Below are 19,419 nucleotides of genomic sequence, written 5' to 3' on the forward strand. Positions count from 1 at the left end.
TCGTCAGAACGCCAAGCTTCCAAGGTACGGTTCAAGGTCAAGATATCTGAAGGCCGCCTGATAGATGCTCTGGATGTTTCTGGGGATTTTAGTCCAGCATATCTGTTTCCTCTGTTTGCTCTCCTTCCAAGAGTCATCGCTCGTATCAAACAGGAGAGAGCATAGGTAATTCTAATAGCTCCTACATGGCCTCGCAGGATCTGGTATGCAGACCCAGTGAAGATCTCTTCTCTTCCACCTTGGAGGTTGCCTCTGTGGAAGGACCTTCTAACTCAGGGTCTGCATCCAAATTTCGTTTCTCTGAAGCTGACTGCTTAGTGATAGTTATGTCTAAGCGTCGGTCATTGAGACCATGATTCAGCCTTGCAAGCCTGTAACTAGAAAGATTTACCATACGGTATGGCTTAAATACTTTTTTTGATGCAAATCCATGGGCTACCCTTGAAGTAGCGTCAGGATTCTTAGGATTTTGTCTTTTCTCTAGGAAAGTCTGGAGAAGGGATTGTCAGTCAGTTCTCTGAAGGGTCAGATTTCTGCATTATCTTTTTTTTTTTTTTTTTTTTCCCTCAAGCGTCTGGCGGATGTTCCAGATGTTCAATCTTTTGGTCAGAATCAGGCCTGTGTTTAGGTCGGTTGCTCCTCTTTGGCGCTTTAACTTTGTTCTTAAAGTTTTGCAGCAGGCTACGGTTGAGCCATTGCATTCCATAGATATTAAGTTATTATCTTGGAAGGTTTTGTTTCTTATTGCTATCTCTTCTGCTCGGAGAGTCTCGGAACTCTCGGCTTTGCAGAGTAATTCGCCTTTCCTTATTTTTCATGCTGATAAGGCGGTTCTTCGTTCTGAGTTGGGTTTTCTTCCTAAAATGGTTTCAGATAGAAATATTAATCAGGAAATTGATGTTCATTTTCTGTTCTAATCTTTCTTCTCATAAGGAACGTTTGTTGCACAACTTTAATGTTGTGCGTGCTTAAAGTTTTTTTTTTTTTGCCAGTCTTCTACCCTGTTTGTTTGTTTCTCTGAATAACGTAAAGGTCAGATAATTACTGCTACTTCTCTTTTTCTCTGGTTTAGAAGTATAATTTGTTTTGCTTATGAGACTGCTGGTCAGCGGCGGCCTGAGAGAATTTCATCTCATTCCACGAGGGCTGTTTCCTCTTCTTGGGCTTTCGAAAATAAAGCTTCTGTGGAACAGATTTGCAAGGCTGCAACTTGGTCCTCTTTGCATACTTTTTCCAAATTTTATACTTTTGCCTCAACTTTTAAGACAGTTTTTTGTGACTAAACTTCAGGCACCTCTACACCTTTGTGTTATTCCTTTTTCCATTTTCCTTTTGGTCGAATGACTGGGGATTGTGGGTAGGGGAGTGACACTTAACAGCTTTGCTGTGGTGCTCTTTGCCTCCTCCTGCGGGCCAGGAGTTATATTTCCACTAGTAATTGATGACGTTGTGGACGTTTCCATATCCACGTTTCCATATCCGGAAATAAATACATTTATCAAGTAAGCATAAATTTTGTTTTTCTACAGTGTAGGATTATCCCCCTTAACTTCCCACCTCCCTGATCCCTCCCCCCTCTAACTAGTTTCCGCCATCTTAGGTACTGGTAGCTGTCTGCCAGTACCCAGTTTTCTATCCATTTATCTCGTTATTTACATTCTGTAGTGTAGCTCCCCCCCCCCACTCCAAGTGATCTTTTTTGCTACCCTCTAATTCACACTCTCCACTCTAGGGCCCCACTCTCCCTCCCTCCCGCTCTCAGTATGAATTTTGTTCTGCAGTGCAGCAGTGCCACCTGTTCACGTTCCCGCCCCTCCCTCCAGCGATGGGCCCACCCACCTCCCTCCTGACCCTCCCACACCACCAACAATCGGAACCACCACTACCCGATGCAGAGTGTCTCTCTCTGCACATTTTTTTTCTGCACTGCCCCGGTCGTGGGGCATGCAAAAATAGTGCAATCTCGCCACTGTCGGCAAGATTGCGGCAGAAAGAGGCAGATGACAGCAGCTTAAGGGGTTAATTTTGACTTGAGTGTGTCTTTAAATATTCTTGAAAAATCTTTATTGGATCAGTCTTTGTGCTGTAATATGTTGAATTCTTTTCTCCCAAAGAAAGCATTTTAAGAACGTTTTGAAAATGTTATAACATGTTTTGGTGGTTGCAGTGATTAATAATCTGGGGTGGTATAGGTAGGAATTGTGAGATACTTAAGTTTTGATTTATGTCCTAATAGGCAATAAGGATACATTAGCCATGGGGATACTTAAGTTTCTTGCTCCCACTCTCCCCACTGTTGTATCTTGTCAAATTTCCCTGCCATGATAGTATAGAGAAATAATGTACATTGTTTTTCTATATCTCTCCAGAAAAATTTTAAATGATTTATCATCGGATGCCCCAGGAGTACCTAGAATTGAAGAAGAAAAATCGGAAGAGGAGACGTCTGCTCCTGCCATCACTACAGTAACTGTTCCTACACCAATATACCAGACCAGCAGTGGACAGTATAGTATGTAGCCTTTGTATATTTTTATTGAGTTTATTTAATTTTATGAGGTTTTTTTTTTTTTTGTGCTGATTAGGTTTTATTTTTTTTTATAATTGATCTTATTTAACAGTATTGTTTAAATGTGCTTTCAGTTGCAATCACTCAAGGAGGAGCAATACAGCTTGCTAACAATGGTACAGATGGTGTTCAAGGACTTCAGACATTAACTATGGCCAATACAGCAGCTACACAGCCTGGAACCACAATATTACAGTATGCACAAACTACAGATGGACAGCAGATACTTGTTCCAAGCAACCAAGTTGTTGTACAAGGTGAGTGAGTTTTCAGTATGTGCTTTAGCAAGTTGTCATAAAAATATTGTACTTTTTCAGTATCTTAAACCTGTTTTTGTTTTAAATTTCTCTTTCTCACGTTTGGTTCATTTCTGTACTCCCATACTCATTTTTAGTGTAAGTCTGTAGCTCTGTACCAGGGATATGTTTTTTTTTTTTAAATGTAGTATTAATTTTGTGCGGGTTTGACTTATATCTGGGATTTATAATGACTAATGTGGCTTGTCCATCCATGCTGTCCAGGAACATATGTGTCATAGTATTCTTATGAATTTCTCCTGGAATTTGTCTTGTCTCCATTATGTTGCTAATCGGTCAAGTCCTGCTTAGATATAATTACCCGGGCATACAGGTGAGCATGTTCTATTAATGTACTGGCGCAGGATTTCAGATGCCTTTTTCAATCAAATTCTTATATTTGAGGTAACCAAATCCAGTCCTCTTGATCTGCCAATGGTATTGGTTTGTCACAAAGTATGCGGGGCAAGTTAATCCTATGTTGTGTATTTTCCCCAACAGTTATTCTCATTCAAGTGATTCAAACTTTAAATAATGCTGAACACAAAAACCACCATATTCTATTCTTCTTGCCAAGGATAACTTGGTGTTTAAAAACAGGTGTCTTCAAGGCTGATCTTTTTATTTTTTTATTTTCAATTTGTTTGTTCTAACATAAGAATATTGAGTTTACTACACTATATTGTTGTTCTTCTTTAGGATTATTTATATGGTTATTATTCACATATATGGTACTGTAACGGAACAACTTATTTTCTTTCTTGTTTCCCAGTTATTTTTTTTTATTATTGTTTATTTTACAAAAACATAATAAAAAATATTAAATGAAAGAAGAAGAAAAAAAAATGAGAGCCCATGATACATCACATGGTATTATACCCCTTATTCACTAGACGGAGACAAAAAACACCCAACCACGCATAACTGGTCCAATGTGCTTCCTTCCTTTGATCAGCTTGGACTGTTCTCACCACAGAAGCCAGCCTACATGGTTGGAGGCAGTCTGGGGAGTTTCCTCTCCTCTGGATGTGAGTTTACCCATCAACATTCTGGAACTCTGCAATATTCAGAGCTTTACAGGCAGGGTGCTTACATTTGATTCCAGTCAGTCAGTGTTAAGGCAATAGCTTACATATATCATCAGTATGGGAGCTGGAGTTTTTAAGCGATGAAGAAAAGTATCCAGAATAACCAGTTGGGAGGAGAACCACCACTGTATGATTTCACATTACGGGAGTGAATAACTGGGAGGTGGCTTTCTCAGTTGCAAGGACCTTCACCTGGGAGAGTGGTCTCTGAACCAGGAAGTGTTCAACCACATAGTGAGATATTGGGGTTTCTTGGAAATAGATCTTATTGCATCTTGATTGAAGCACATGCTATCCTGATACAGTGCCAGGTCTCAAGCGGGTCTAATTCCCTAGTAGCTCCCTGGTCATTCAGTCTAATATTACATTTTGTCTCTCTTTGTGTTGCTAACCAGAGTGATAGCAACAATAAAGCAAGATCAGGCTTCAGTCATTCTGTAGTTCCTGCTTTGCCTCACAGTACTTGGTATGTGGACTGTTTGTGTTAACTTGCTGTACTGTGTCCCCTGCTCAATTATGTAATTCTTGAATTAATACAATATTGTCTACACAGGTACCTCTGTGAGATATATCCCAAGTCAGTAACTGCACTGTACTATTTCTGTAAGCGTTTACTTAGACGGTGATACTTCTGCATGGTTAAGCTCATCTGGTACCTTTTGCTGGAGCAACACATTGGTATGTCCAATTATGAACTCTGATGTGACAGATATTGATATCTCATGTGATATATTGTCAGATAGTCAGGATCCTTCTATGGAACTGCAGTCTAAGATTGCATCTTTTATTTTCAAGATGCAACATCTGCACACCTTGCTGACCCTGGGAGTTAAAGAACCTGATCCTTTTGAAGGAAAGTCGGTTAAATGTACCCGATAGCGCCATTTCACTCTCGCTAAAAGCACTACTATTCCTTTAGATAGAATTTGTTATAGGTTTATAATAGGAACAAGTAGGTTTCCTATTTAGGCCAGTGATCTGTGTGGCTGTAGCAATCACATTGTGGTTTCAGAAGAAATTTATTTGGAAGAAATTTAGTAGCATCTTAAAATGATTGATTGATAACTCCATTTATAATGCAATTGTGGAAAATTATTTATTAATGCTAAAACGGCCATTGGCGGTCCTAACAGGAAGGGCTTTGGTCTGCAGACATGGTCTAGAAGGGCATTTTTTTTAATAAAAGGGCATACTTTTGTAGCTCCTTTTTTCAGGGAAGACCATTATTGCCACCGTAACTGGCGGTAAACAGACTTTCTTACCTCAGGAGAAAAAAAAAAAAAAGCGTAAACATAGATTCCAGTGGAGGAATAAGAAGTCTCCCTTCTCCTAGCCGGATATCTGAGGTGGAAACCAGGTAATGCTTTGAACAATTTCAAGCAATCCAAACAAATCTGCTCCCATCTAAAAATCAACATGAAGCTGCGGCCCCGAAGCAGACTCAGCTTTGGTAGGTGACTGACTGAACCTTTTTCATGCAGCCTGGTCACAATCTGTTCAAGGCCCTTCGGTGGTGAATGTTCTGTCTCGGATACAGAATAGGTTTTCTATCCAGGCCCCCTTGAGGGAGGTTCCTCCTCTCACATGTATTCAAACTTCAGCCAAAGGCAAAGATTTTGGGGTGTATATTCCATTCCCATAGTCTGTAAGAAACCAAGGTTCCTGAGTTAGCCCTTTTCCACATGATTTTGCAACCAAGTTACAATCTGTGGTTTCTGCTGCCCTGAGCGCCATGCCAATAGCAGAGAAAAGGAAGAGAAAGTCTAAACACTGTTCCCCTGAATATAGTGTTGTCAGTCCAGCTGCTGTTGCGGTGGACAGTATTGGACAACCCTCTGATGATGATGACTCTTTGGTTAGCTCTGATGGAGCACTTTCATCCTCTTGACACATCCAAGGAATCAGAGGGGGGGACTCTTTAGGAGGTCACTTTCAAATTTAAAATAGAGTATCTAAGAGATTTGCTTAAGCAAGTTCTCAGTACTCTGGGTGTGCCTGAATCAAAGCCTTCTGAGGAGAACCAGATTCAGAGGTTGGATTTGGTCTTTAAACCTAGGCTAAAAACCCCATATGTGTTCCCAGTACCTTCAGTGGTAGCGCAGATTATATCCAAAGAATGGGAGAAGCCAGGTGTACCCTTTTCTCCCTCTGCGACTTTAGGAAAATGTTTCCTGTACCAGCTATTCATTTGGAATTGTGGAGTACTGTGCCCAAGGTTAATGGAGCTATATCCACTGTGGCTAAACACACTACTATCCCACTGGAGGATAGCACGTCTTTCAATGACTCTCTGGATAGAAAATTAGAGGGATACCTGAGGAAGGTCTTCCTGCAGTCAGGTTCTCTTTTTTTTTAACATGCAGTAGGTATTGCTGCCATGGCTGGAGCAGCGAAATTCTGTTGTGAGACCTTGCCAGACTTAGTTACAGTAGAATCGCCTTTGGAGGAGATCCATGAGCAGATACAAGCTTTAAAAGCAGCTAACACCTCTGTCAGTGATGCCATCATTCAGATTATCTGCATCAATGCCAAGAACTCTAGCTTTGCTGTGCTTGCTAGAAGGACCCTTTGGCTCAAGTCTTGGTCAGATTATCTCTGTTTAAAGGGGTTTGGGCTCAGTCAGTCCAAGACCTTTGGGTGCTGGACATCATCTCTCAGGGGCCTAAAGAGTCTCAACAAGTTCGTAAGGGTATCCTCCTTCAAGATGGAAACCATAAGATCCATTCTTCCTCTTTCTTTTGCAAGATGTACCGAGTCCATGGTTTCATCCTTACTTGTGGGATATTATCCTTCCTAACAGGAAGTGGCAAAGAGAGCACCCACAGCAGAGCTGTCTATATAGCTCCCCCCTTAACTCCACCCCCAGTCATTCTCTTTGCCGGCTCTAAGCAGGAAGGGTAAAGGGAAAGAGGTGATAAACTGTTAGTTTTTATTTTTCTTCAAGCAAGAGTTTATTTTTAAATGGTACCGGTGTGTACTATTTACTCTCAGGCAGGAAATGGATGAAGATTTCTGCCTAGAGGATGATGATCTTAGCATTTGTAACTAAGGTCCACTGCTGTTCCCACAGAAGCTGAGGAGTACAGGAAAACTTCAGTGTGAGGAACGGTTTCTTGCTATGCAACAATGAGGTATGTTCAGTAATTTTTTCTGGAGAGACTGTGATATTTCAGAAAGGCTGACAGTATCCCCATGAGGGTAAAGGTAAGCAGTAATCCTAGACTCATAGTGGCATTACTAAGCTTGCATAAAGGGCTAAACTTATGGTTGACACTCAGTTTGAATGTTATTAGCAAACGGTTGTGTGTTTCTGGGACTGCTGTTAATAATCCTTTTAGGGACAACTGTATTGAGGGTACACTTAGCTTTTTGGGTTTTCTAGAACCCACATGGCTGTAAAAACGCTTGGTGTGTTTTTTTTTTTTTTTTATATAACATGTGTGGTTTACAAATTGTCGGTTCACATGGTAACAAAAGTAAACAAAGGCTTCACATATACAGATAAATTCAAACTGTACATACACCATATGATATAAAAATAATTTATAAATATAGAAACATTGCATTCTATAAGACATTTTTTTTGTAAATTTAGTGTTTTTTTTGTTTTTGTTTTTTTCATGTTTACAAGTGAGAATATGTAAGTAAGAAGAGAAAAACAAAGCAAAGAGAAAATTAACAGTGTGAGGACACAACTCGTCCTCTGAGCAGTATAATGTTACACATTGTGAAATGGATAGTACTCTGTTCAAGGCGATACCAAAAACACAGAAATTAGCCGTAATACATTGTGGTACCTTATAACACGGATGAGGGAGACCCAAAGGTCTCTTGGCCAGGAGAAGAGGGGAAAGGATAGAAGTCTAGAAGTGAGATGGGGGGGGGGAGGGAAAGGGAGGAGGGGTATATCGTTGGTCATGAGTGGGCGTTTCATGGAAGCCATCTGGGTCGAGGCAGGTCTATCCCCAAATCAGGTGTGTTTTTTTTAAGGCCTTAGTAACATCGAGTGAGATGGGCGGGGCCTAATTTCGCGCCTCAGTTGCGCAGTTGTTTTATCTTGATAAGCAGCAAGCTACAACACCGGAGGGTCCTGGTGAACTTCTTGGGCCAAATCAAAGCTTTATCCCCACATTACCAATCCCTAAGGGCAGGTAGGCACCACAGCAGAGCTGTGGCAAGGTGCTTACAGGTTTTTGCCGGTTTTTGACTCTGTGTTAATCCGGTTTCCAAATTTGGGGGTTAATTGTTTAATTTGCTTGTGGTGCAATCTTACTAAAGCTTGTTGAATCTGCTATAAAAAATTCTAAAAATTTGAGGTATTTTTAAGCAATTTTGCAGTTTGTGTATGCTTTTTTTCTCTTAAAGGCACAGTACCGTTTGTTAAATTGTTTTTTTTTTCACTGAATAAAGTGTTTTCCAAGCTTGCTTGTCTCATTACTAGCTTGTTCAACATGTCTGACATTGAGGAAACTCCTTGCTCAATATGTTTAGAAGCCATTGTGGTACCCCCTCTTAGAATGTGTCCCACATGTACTGATATGTCTATAAATTGCAAACAGCATATTTTGACTTTTAAAAGTTTGGCACTGGAGGATTCTCAGACAGAAGGAAATCAGGTTATGCCATCTAGTTCTCCCCAAGTGTCACAACCAGTAACGCCCGCACACGTGACGCCAAGTACCTCTAGTGCGTCTAATTCTTTCACCTTGCAAAATATGGCCTCAGTTATGAATGCTACCTTCACAGAGGTTTTATCTAAACTGCCTGGGTTGCAAGGGAAGCGCAGTAGCTCTGGGTTAAGAACAAATGCTGAGCCTTCTGACGCTTTAGTAGCCGTATCCGATGTACCCTCACAATGTTTAGATGTAGGGGTGAGGGATTTGCTGTCTGAGGGAGAGATTTCTGATTCAGGAAAGATGTTCCCTCAGACAGATTCAGATATGACGGCCTTTAAATTTAAGCTAGAACACCTCCGCTTATTGCTCAGGGAGGTTTTAGCGACTCTGGATGATTGTGACCCTATTGTAGTTCCAGAGAAATTCTGTAAAATGGACAAATATTTAGAGGTTCCTGTCTACACTGATGTTTTTCCGGTCCCTAAGAGGATTTCGGACATTGTTACTAAGGAGTGGGATAGACCAGGTATTCCGTTCGCTCCCCCTCCTATTTTTAAGAAGATGTTTCCCATATCCGACGCCATGTGGGACTCGTGGCAGACGGTCCCTAAGGTGGAGGGAGCTATTTCTACTCTGGCTAAGTGTAGAACTATACCTATTGAGGACAGTTGTGCTTTCAAAGATCCAATGGATAAAAAATTAGAGGGTCTCCTAAAGAAAATTTTTGTTCATCAGGGTTTTCTTCTCCAGCCTATAGCGTGCATTGTTCCTGTAACCACTGCAGCTTTTTGGTTTGATGCTCTGGAAGAGGCTCTTCAGGTGGAGACCCCATTAGATGATATTCTGGATAGAATTAGGGCTCTTAAGCTAGCTAATTCTTTCATTACAGACGCCGCTTTTCATCTGGCTAAATTAGCGGCAAAGAATTCAGGTTTTGCCATTTTAGTGCGTAGAGCTTTATGGCTTAAGTCCTGGTTGGCTGATGTGTCATCAAAATCTAAGCTTTTGTCCATCCCTTTTAAGGGTAAGACCCTATTCGGGCCTGAACTGAAAGAGATCATTTCAGATATCACTGGAGGGAAAGGTCATGCCCTCCCTCAGGATAAGTCAAATAAGATGAGTACCAAACAAAATAATTTTCGTTCCTTTCGAAACTTCAAGGGTGGTCCCGCTTCCTCTTCCCCTGCTGCAAGGCAAGAGGGGAACTCTGCTCAATCCAAGCCAGTTTGGAGACCTAACCAGGCTTGGAACAAGGGTAAACAGGCCAAGAAGCCTGCTGCTGCCACCAAGACAGCATGAAGGGGTAGCCCCCGATCTGGGACCAGATCTAGTAGGGGGCAGACTCTATCTCTTTGCTCAGGCTTGGGCAAGGGACATTCAGGACTCCTGGGCTGTAGAAATCGTAACCCATGGGTATCTTCTAGATTTCAAAGATTCTCCTCCAAGGGGGAGATTCCATCTTTCTCAATTGTCTGTTAACCAGACAAAAAGAGAGGCGTTCTTACACTGTGTAGAAGATCTATTTACCATGTGGGTGATCTGCCCAGTTCCGAAAACAGAACAGGGGCAGTGGTTCTACTCCAATCTGTTTGGGGTTTCCAAAAAAGAGGGAACCTTCAGACCAATCCTAGATCTCAGGATCCTGAACCAATTCCTCAGAGTCCCATCCTTCAAGATGGAGACCATTCGGACTATTTTACCAATGATCCAGGAGGGTCAATATATGACCACCGTGGACTTAAAGGATGCGTATCTACACATTCCTATCCACAAAGATCATCACCAATTTCTCCGGTTTGCCTTTCTGGACAAGCATTACCAGTTTGTGGCTCTCCCCTTCGGGTTGGCCACGGCGCCAAGGATTTTCACAAAGGTCCTAAGGCCACGGGGCATAGCAGTGGCGCCTTAATCTAGACGACATTCTAATTCAAGCGTCGACTTTCCAACTAGCCAAGTCTCACACGGACTTCGTGTTGGCCTTTCTAAGATCTCATGGATGGAAGGTGAACGTAAAAAAGAGTTCTCTTTCCCCTCTCACAAGAGTTTCATTCCTAGGGACTCTGATAGACTCGGTGGACATGAAAATATTTCTGACGGAGGTCAGGAAAGCAAAGATTTTGTCCACCTGCCGAGCTCTTCATTCCATTCCTCGGCCGTCAGTGGCTCAGTGTATGGAGGTAATCGGCCTAATGGTAGCGGCAATGGACGTAGTTTCGTATGCTCGCTTACATCTCAGACCACTGCAACTATGCATGCTCAGACAGTGGAAAGGGGATTATGCAGATTTATCTCCTCAGATAAATCTGGATCAGGAGACCAGAGATTCTCTTCTTTGGTGGTTGTCACAGGATCACCTGTCCCAGGGAATGTGTTTCCGCAGGCCAGTGTGGGTTATAGTGACGACGAACGCCAGCCTACTGGGCTGGGTTGCAGTCTGGAATTCCCTGAAAGCTCAGGGTTTGTGGACTCAGGAGGAGGCCCTCCTACCGATAAATATTCTGGAATTAAGAGCGATATTCAATGCTCTTCAGGCGTGGCCTCAGCTGGCTTCGGCCAGATTCATCAGATTTCAGTCGGACAACATCACGACTGTGGCTTATATCAATCATCAGGGGGGAACAAGGAGTTCCTTAGCGATGATAGAAGTTTCCAGAATAATCCGATGGGCAGAGGCTCACTCTTGCCATCTATCAGCGATCTATATCCCAGGAGTAGAGAACTGGTAGGCAGATTTTCTAAGTCGTCAGACTTTTCATCCGGGGGAGTGGGAACTCCATCCGGAGGTGTTTGCTCAACTGGTTCAGCTATGGGGCACACCAGAATTGGATCTGATAGCGTCTCGTCAGAACGCCAAAGTTCCTCGTTACGGGTCCAGGTCAAGGGATCCTCAGGCAGTACTGATAGATGCTCTAGCAGTACCCTGGTCGTTCAACCTGGCTTATGTGTTTCCACCATTCCCTCTCCTTCTGCGTCTGATTGCCAGAATCAAACAGGAGAGAGCTTCGGTGATTTTGATAGCACCTGCATGGCCACGCAGGACTTGGTATGCTGACCTGGTGGACATGTCATCTCTTCCACCATGGACTCTGCCACTGAGACAGGACCTTTTGATCCAAGGTCCCTTCAAGCATCCAAATCTAATTTCTCTGCAACTGACTGCTTGGAGATTGAACGCTTGATTTTATCAAAGCAGGGTTTCTCCGAGTCGGTCATAGATACCTTGATTCAGGCTCGAAAGCCTGTCACCAGGAAAATCTATCATAAGATATGGCGTAAATATCTTTTTTTGGTGTGAATCTAAAGGTTACTCATGGAGTAAGATCAGGATTCCTAGGATTTTGTCTTTTCTCCTAGAGGGATTGGAGAAAAGATTGTCAGCTAGTTGCTTTGTCTATTCTATTGCACAAGCGTCTGGCAGATGTCCCAGACGTTCAGGCTTTAGTTAGAATCAAGCCTGTGTTTAAACCTGTTGCTCCGCCATGGAGTCTAAATTTAGTTCTTAAGGTTCTTCAGGGGGTTCCGTTTGAACCCATGCATTCCATAGATATTAAGCTTCTATCTTGGAAAGTTCTGTTTCTAGTTGCGATGAGTTTCTGAACTATCTGCTTTACAATGTGACTCGACCTTATCTTGTTTTCCATGCTGATAAGGTGGTTTTGCGTACCAAACCTGGGTTCCTCCCTAAGGTTGTTTCTAACAGGAATATCAATCGGGAAACTGTTGTTCCTTCTCTGTGTCCTAATCCTTCTGTTGCACAACTTGGACGTGGTTCGTGCTTTGAAGTTTTATTTGCAGGCAACCAAAGATTTTCGTCAAACATCTTCTTTGTTTGTTGTCTATTCTGGAGAGCTTAGGGGTCAAAAGGCTACGGCTACCTCTCTTTCCTTTTGGCTGAAAAGCATCATCCATTTGGCTTATGAGACTGCTGGACAGCAGCCTCCTGAAAGAGTTACAGCTCACTCTACTAGAGCGGTGGCTTCCACATGGGCTTTTAAAAATGATGCTTCTGTTGAACAAATTTGTAAGGCTGGGACTTGGTCTTCGCTTCATACTTTTTCCAAATTTGATACTTTTGCTTCTTCGGAGGCTATTTTTGGGAGAAAGGTATTGCAAGCAGTGGTGCCTTCCATTTAGGTTCCTGTCTTGTCCCTCCCTTCATCCGTGTCCTAAAGCTTTGGTATTGGTATCCCACAAGTAAGGATCAAACCGTGGACTCGGTACATCTTGCAAAAGAAAACAAAATTGATGCTTACCTGATAAATTTCTTTCTTTTGCAATGTACCAAGTCCACGGCCCGCCCTGTCTATTCAAGACAGATAGTATTTTTTATTGAAAACTTCAGTCACCTCTGCACCTTATAGTTTCTCCTTTTTCTTCCTTGGCCTTCGGTCTAATGACTGGGGGGTGGAGTTAAGGGGGGAGCTATATAGACAGCTCTGCTGTGGTGCTCTCTTTGCCACTTCCTGTTAGGAAGGATAATATCCCACAAGTAAGGATGAAACCGTGGACTCGGTACATCGCAAAAGAAAGATATTTATCAGGTAAGCATAAATTTTGTTTTTTCAGGAAGGTCAGTTCATGGCTACCATAGATCTGAAGGATGCATACCTTAATATCCCAATCCACAGAGATCACCACCGATATCTTCAGTGTTCCTTCCTACACAAACACAACCAGTTCATTGCTCTCCCATTTTTGTTCTAGCTACAGTTCCAAGTATTTTTACCAAGGTTCTGGGGGTTCTGCTGGCCACAGTCCCGACCACAGGGTATTGCGGTAGCTGCTTACCTGGACGATATCTTGGTCCAGGCACCATCTTTACCCTTAGCAAGAGCTCACATGGAGAAGTTTTTCTGGTGTCTTCTTATGGTGTCAACCATCAGGGCGGAACACAAAGTACACTGGCGATGCAGGAGGTATCCTGCATTCTTCAATGGGCAGAGATGTACCATTGTCAGATATCTGCCAACTATTTTCCAGGTGTGGAAAACTGGGAAGTGGATTTCCTGAGCAGACAGACTCTCCACTCAGGGGAATGGTCCCTAAATCAGGAGGTGTTCTGTGAGATCACCCAGGATTGGGAGTGCCTGTAGGTAGATCTGATGGCTTCCCATTTCAATGCCAAACTACCTAGATATGGGTCGAGATCCAGAGACCCTCAGGCGGAGTTGGTGGACACTGGCGGTCCCCTGGCACTTCAACCTAGTTTTTCTGTTTCCTCCGATTATGCTATGGATCAAAGAGGAGATAATTTTAGCCATTCTTCTGACTCCTGCATGGCCATGCAGGACTTAGTATGCAGACCTAGTGAGCATGTCGTCTGCTCCTCCGTGGCGGTTGCCTCTGAGACCGAATCTTTTAGAACAGGGTCTGTTCTTATCTAGATACTCTGAGGCTGACTGCCTGGAGATTTAACGGTTAGTCTTGTTTTAGAGATAATTCTCAGAGATAGTGATTGATACTCTAATTCAGGCATGCAAGCCTGTTATCAGACGCATTTATTATAAGGTCTGGAAGGTTTACCTATATTGATGTGAACAGTGTGGGTTCCCCTGAAAGAGAGTGAGGATTCCACAATTTTTGCAGTTTCTTCATGATGGTCTGGAGAAGAGCCTGTCGGCTAGTTCCCTTAAAGGGACAGTATACACTCATTTTCATATAACTGCATGTAATAGACACTACTATAAAGAATTAGATGCACAGATACTGATATAAAAATCCAGTATAAAATGGTTTAAAAACGTACTTAGAAGCTTTCAGCTTATCTCTGTTGAAAAGGTAGTTGGAAAGCCCACTGTAAGTGGGAAATAAGACACTCCCCCCCTCCCCCTTCTTTTGCATATGAAAAGACCCTTTACACAAACAGGAGCAAGCTGGAGAAGGTAGCTGACGGTATTCAAATAAAACTTTGGGGCTTGGTTAGGAGTCTGAAAATCAGAGCAATGTTAAGCAAAACTATACATTTTTAAAAAAACAAAAAAACTTTATGGGCTTTATAAATAGATCTACAAAACATTTATGCAAAGAAAAAATGAGTGTATAATGGCCCTTTAAGGGTCAGATTTTTGCCCTTTCAGTTCTGTTACATAAAAAGTTGGCTTGTTTGTCAGATGTCCAGGAGTTTGTTCAGGCCATGGTTAGAATTAGACCTGTTTTCAATCCCGTTGCTCCTCTGTGAAAGCCTTGACTTGGTTCTTAAAGTTCTTCAGCAGGCTCCGTTTGAGCCTATGCATTCTATTAATATTAAGTTGCTCACTCGGAAGGTGATTTTTTTTTTTTGTTCGCTATTTCCTCTGTCAGAATTATCTGCCCTCCAATTTGGATGTAGTCAGAACATTAAAGGGACAGTTTACCCAAATTGTGAACTAATTTTAATTTATTTAGCATGACAAAGTGAACCTATTGCTGTGCTGCATTTATTATATTTCATTTTATAAGTAATTAAAATCTTTTTTGAATCATCTGCTTTTTTTGGCTGCTGCCAATACCTATTTCTATATTTCCTGGCCTTGTGTCCACTCAACCTCAGTCTCTTCAGTGCAGGTCGCATGCTCCAGCCCCCATGGTGACGTCACCGCAAGTGTGAACACGGATGTGCCCTCAAAAAAAAAAAAAGCTTGTTCGTGTTCAACGGTGGAGTAAAATTTCTGCCCACTTGCATATTGTCAGTCATCCAAGGGGACACATCAGCATTACAGAACCATTTACTAATGGTCTTAAGGATGCACTACCATAGAACTATGGAATAATAAAAGGTTTTTCATTTCCTACTCCAGTGCTCCTCATCCTTTCTTTTATTATTTGGATCTGTGTTTGGCTTTTTGAGTGAGCACGGAGTGTAATACCTTTTGCCCTGACAAAACAGTTTGCTGGGTGACATCAACTTCGCAGCCACTGACCAAGTGAACTTAAAAATATAGAAAATGAGAAACGCAACCTGGACTCAAGTAAAAACTTTTTTAATAACAATGTTAAAAAATAAAAAAATGGTATTCAGCATACCAGAATAAAAAGTATAAATTGCACATCAAATATAATCCCAAGGCAGGTGAGTGCCGTGAAGTTTTTTACCCCCGCCCTGTTGCTCCCGATTCACAGTCCTATGATGAAGTTAGACGTTCCTCTGCGCTTTCCGTCTCAGCTGAATGTTTGTCCACCTTAGGATCAGCTCTGTTTGGAATCCATTAGAAAGTCTCTTACTTAAGTGAAACACACATCCTGTTGCAAACACCTGTTGCAATCACCTGAGGGTGTGTGTACGTCTCGGCGCGCGTTTCGTTCCCCAACGTAGGAACTTTGTCAGGGATATGCTGGTTCTCACACACCAGCTCAATGATGAGTACTAGGATCTGAATGAGGAAGACGACCAACAGCACCCAGAAAAAAAGTTTTCACTAGATTTAAGTTGTCTCGCAGAGATCCTACCTTTCCAATTAAAGAAATTACAAACATCAGAATTCCAAGAAGTAGGAGGATGACAGCCGGTGCCAGGAAAATGCCTTCAAGGGTTCTGTTCTTCTGTCTTTCATTCTCTGAATAAATCCCAATGGCCAGAATCAAGAGGCCTATAATCAGTCTGATAATTTTTACAGCTTCCAATAAAGGAAATAACCTTCTGATGACATAATCAGTGATGACCACGTGACCCTGGAAGGAACAGAGGTATCACAGAGTGAAAGCGGTCCAACATAGAGTGACGTCCGTAGGCTTAAGAGCTATAATTGGAGGAAGGACCACACGGGGTATGAGATGCATGGTCTGAAGGAGGGGAACGCTCATCTGGGGTAAGAGTTATATATAATTTACGATATGCTGATTGTGGAAAAAGACAGCTATACTGCTTATCGCCAGCCCTGAGGACCAGGCATGCATGTTAGCGGCCAACGAGTAGTGGGTCACCCATTCACCATGTGTCAAGTAAATGTAGGATTGCGTGCTTTGAAACTATTTGAGGACTATGATATTGTCTTGGCATACTCATATTTATTTCCATCTTAATACGAGGAGAGTCCACGGCTTCATTCATTACTTGTGGGAAATACAGAACCTGGCCACCAGGAGGAGACAGAAACCCCAGCCAAAGGCTTAAATACCCCCCCCCCCCCACTCCCCTTATCCCCCAGTCATTCTTTGCCTTTAATCACAGGAGGATGGCAGAGAAGTGTCGGAAGATTTGGAGTAGTCTCTTATGGAGGATAGTACTCTTCAGAATAGGACTGGAGTTTTAAGTAGTCTTGTCAGCCTTTCAGTGAGAGCATTGACAAATGTTTGGGTCTAGAGATGCAGGGAGAGTCTTTCTGTGAAACCATCCAGACTCGTATTAACAGCTCCTTAAGCAATCAGTGTTTACGAGTCTCACTGCCTGCCTTCTATCACTCAAGTCCATGTCAGGAGCGATGCTACAACACTGTCAAACTTGAGAGGCCGTGTTCCTGTTCCATGGCGTAGATTCTGGTAAGACCATTTCATTTTTTATACCTGTAATGCTAACGCAAGAAGACAGGGTCACAGTGTGACTCCTTTTAGATGTATAGAATCAAGGGTTAATATCTACGGAAGGTGATTATTGAACAGGGGGGTATATACATGATTACTTTATTGTGGTTTTTGCTGCGACATGTGTGAGATGTGGCTCTGGCAATGTGTGAACAGTCAGGTTCTTCCTACATTTTGATTACTGCGCAGCCTGTTTAGTTTGGCGCGCTTTTTCTCAGCTGTAGGGGCCGTCCTGCATGGCACTCCATGTGACCGGGTGTGGCCTCATTCTCTTCCTTTTCCTGACCGTTGGTTGCAGGAGACGAAAGCTGTTTCTCTGTGGGCCTGTGTCTTAGGTGGTGGTGAGTGCCCCGGCCATTGGGGTATAAAGGTGCCATTTATTTTTTCTATAGTCCATATTAAAGGTGCAAGCTATGGAGGACTCTGATGCGTTAGAGGGTACTCCCTCTTTGCTTAAATCTAATGCCTGTGTTTATTGTGAGGTGGCTACGGTATATCCGCCTGCTCAACTATGTTCCACATGCCTTGATAAAATAGTGATATTTAAAAAGAACAAGATGTTTAGTACCACTGAGCTGTCCACCTCTGTGGGGTCTCCGTCCCGCGAGGTGCGTTCCCTACAATCATCTCCGATTACACATGCAGCACTAATATTCCCTGTGGCCGCCAGATTTTGCAGTTTAGTTGCAAACGGCGGTGTTTGCAGCCTTCAGTGCTTTACTTCGCATTGCTAAGTGCAAGCGAAAGGTTAAACATTGCTATCCTTCCCAGGGGTCATTTTCTCCGTTGGATGTATCTGAGACTAGATTATCCGCTGATGCAGGGGGTTCAGATACTTAGGAGGACTCTTTCTCTGGGTCGGAATCTGTGGCCTCTTAACCTCCGGCTGCGGAGGTACCAGACTTTAGGTTTAGGATGGAGCACTTACGCTTTTTATTAAGAGGTGTTAGCTACTCTAGAGGTTCTAAAACCAAAGTTACCAGAGGAACCTTCTATTACTAAGCTTGATAAGGTCTATGAGGCCAATATTATAAAGAATGAAATGGAGAGACTTGGTTCATCTTTCTCCCATTCTTCGTTTAAGAAATTGTTCCCGGTTCCTGATTCTCAGCTAGAATTGTGGGGATCTGTCCCTAAGGTGGATGGAGCTATCTCCACGCTCACTAAGCGCACCACTATCCCACTCGAGGATAGTTCGTCGTTTAAGGAACCCATGGATAAGATATTAGAGACCCTGTTAAGAAACATGTTTCAGCACACAGGGTTCAGATTTCAGCCTGCGGTGGCGGGAGCCGCTACCTATTGGGCTGACTCTCTGTCAGAGATGATCGAGGTGGAGACTCCCCTCGATGAGATACAGGAAAGAATTAAGCCCCTGAGGGTAGCTAATTTTTTTATCTGTGATGCAAATATACAGATTATTTGCTTGAATGCCAAGACATCAGGCTTTTCTGTTCTGGCCCGGAGGGCCCTGTGGTTGAAGTCGTGATCTGCTGACATGACGTCCAAATCTAGATTACTTTCCCTTCCATTTAAGGGAAAGGTTAATTTCGATCCAGGCCTGGACTCTATCATATCCACGGTCACGGGGGGGCAAGGGTGCCTTTCTACTGCAGGATAAGAAGAATAAACCTTAGGGTCCTAATTTTCGTCCCTTTTGTTCGGACAAGTCCCAAAGACATCGGTCTGCCGCGAAGCCCGAGCAGTTCAAGGGATCTTTGAAACCATCTCAGTCTTGGAATAAAGCCAAGCAGATCAAGAAGCCAGACGAGACAAAATCGGCATGAAGGGGCATTCCCCGATCTGTCTCTGGATCTCGTAGGGGGCAGACTATCTCTTTTCCGGGAGGCTTATACGAGAGACATGCAGGATCCTCTGGGTTCTGGAGGTTATTTCCCAGCGTTACAGGATAGGTTTCCTCACCCTCCCAGGGGCAGATTCCTCTTGTCAAATCTATCATCAAGACTAGAGAAACGAGATGCCTTCCTAGAGTGCGTGAGGGAGCTCTCTTCTCTAGGAGTAATTGTACAGGTACCTCTAGCAGAAAGAGGTCCAGGGTACTATTAAAACCTTTTCGTGGTCCCAAAGAAGGAGGCCACGTTTCGTCCGATTCTAGACCTAAAGTGCTTAAACAAGTTTCTTTCGGTCCCATCGTTCAAGATGGAGACGATAAGGTCTATTCTGCCCTTAGTTCAAGAGGGTCAGTTCATGACTGCGATAGACTTGGGGGCTTACCTTCATGTGCTAATACACAAGGATCACTTCAAGTTCCTAAGATTTGCTTTTCTGGACCAGCAATTCCAGTTTGTAGCTCTCCCCTTTGGTCTGGCTACTGCTCCAAGAGTCTCTACAAC

The 19,419-nt window shown here is 42.9% G+C and overlaps 1 protein-coding gene across 6 annotated transcripts in view; it reads left to right on the forward strand.

The window, feature by feature from the left end:
• CREB1 (cAMP responsive element binding protein 1) overlaps nucleotides 1-19,419 on the forward strand; it is a 448,507-nt gene that overhangs the window by 314,658 nt on the left and 114,430 nt on the right. For all 6 annotated transcript variants that reach the window (XM_053698635.1, XM_053698634.1, XM_053698636.1 and 3 more), the window contains 2 exons: nucleotides 2,370-2,512; nucleotides 2,644-2,826. In XM_053698635.1, coding sequence (XP_053554610.1) covers nucleotides 2,370-2,512; nucleotides 2,644-2,826 — 326 coding nt within the window. The remainder of the gene's footprint in view (nucleotides 1-2,369; nucleotides 2,513-2,643; nucleotides 2,827-19,419) is intronic.

Source organism: Bombina bombina, chromosome 1 (assembly GCF_027579735.1).
Source record: "Bombina bombina isolate aBomBom1 chromosome 1, aBomBom1.pri, whole genome shotgun sequence".
Lineage (NCBI taxonomy): Eukaryota > Metazoa > Chordata > Amphibia > Anura > Bombinatoridae > Bombina > Bombina bombina.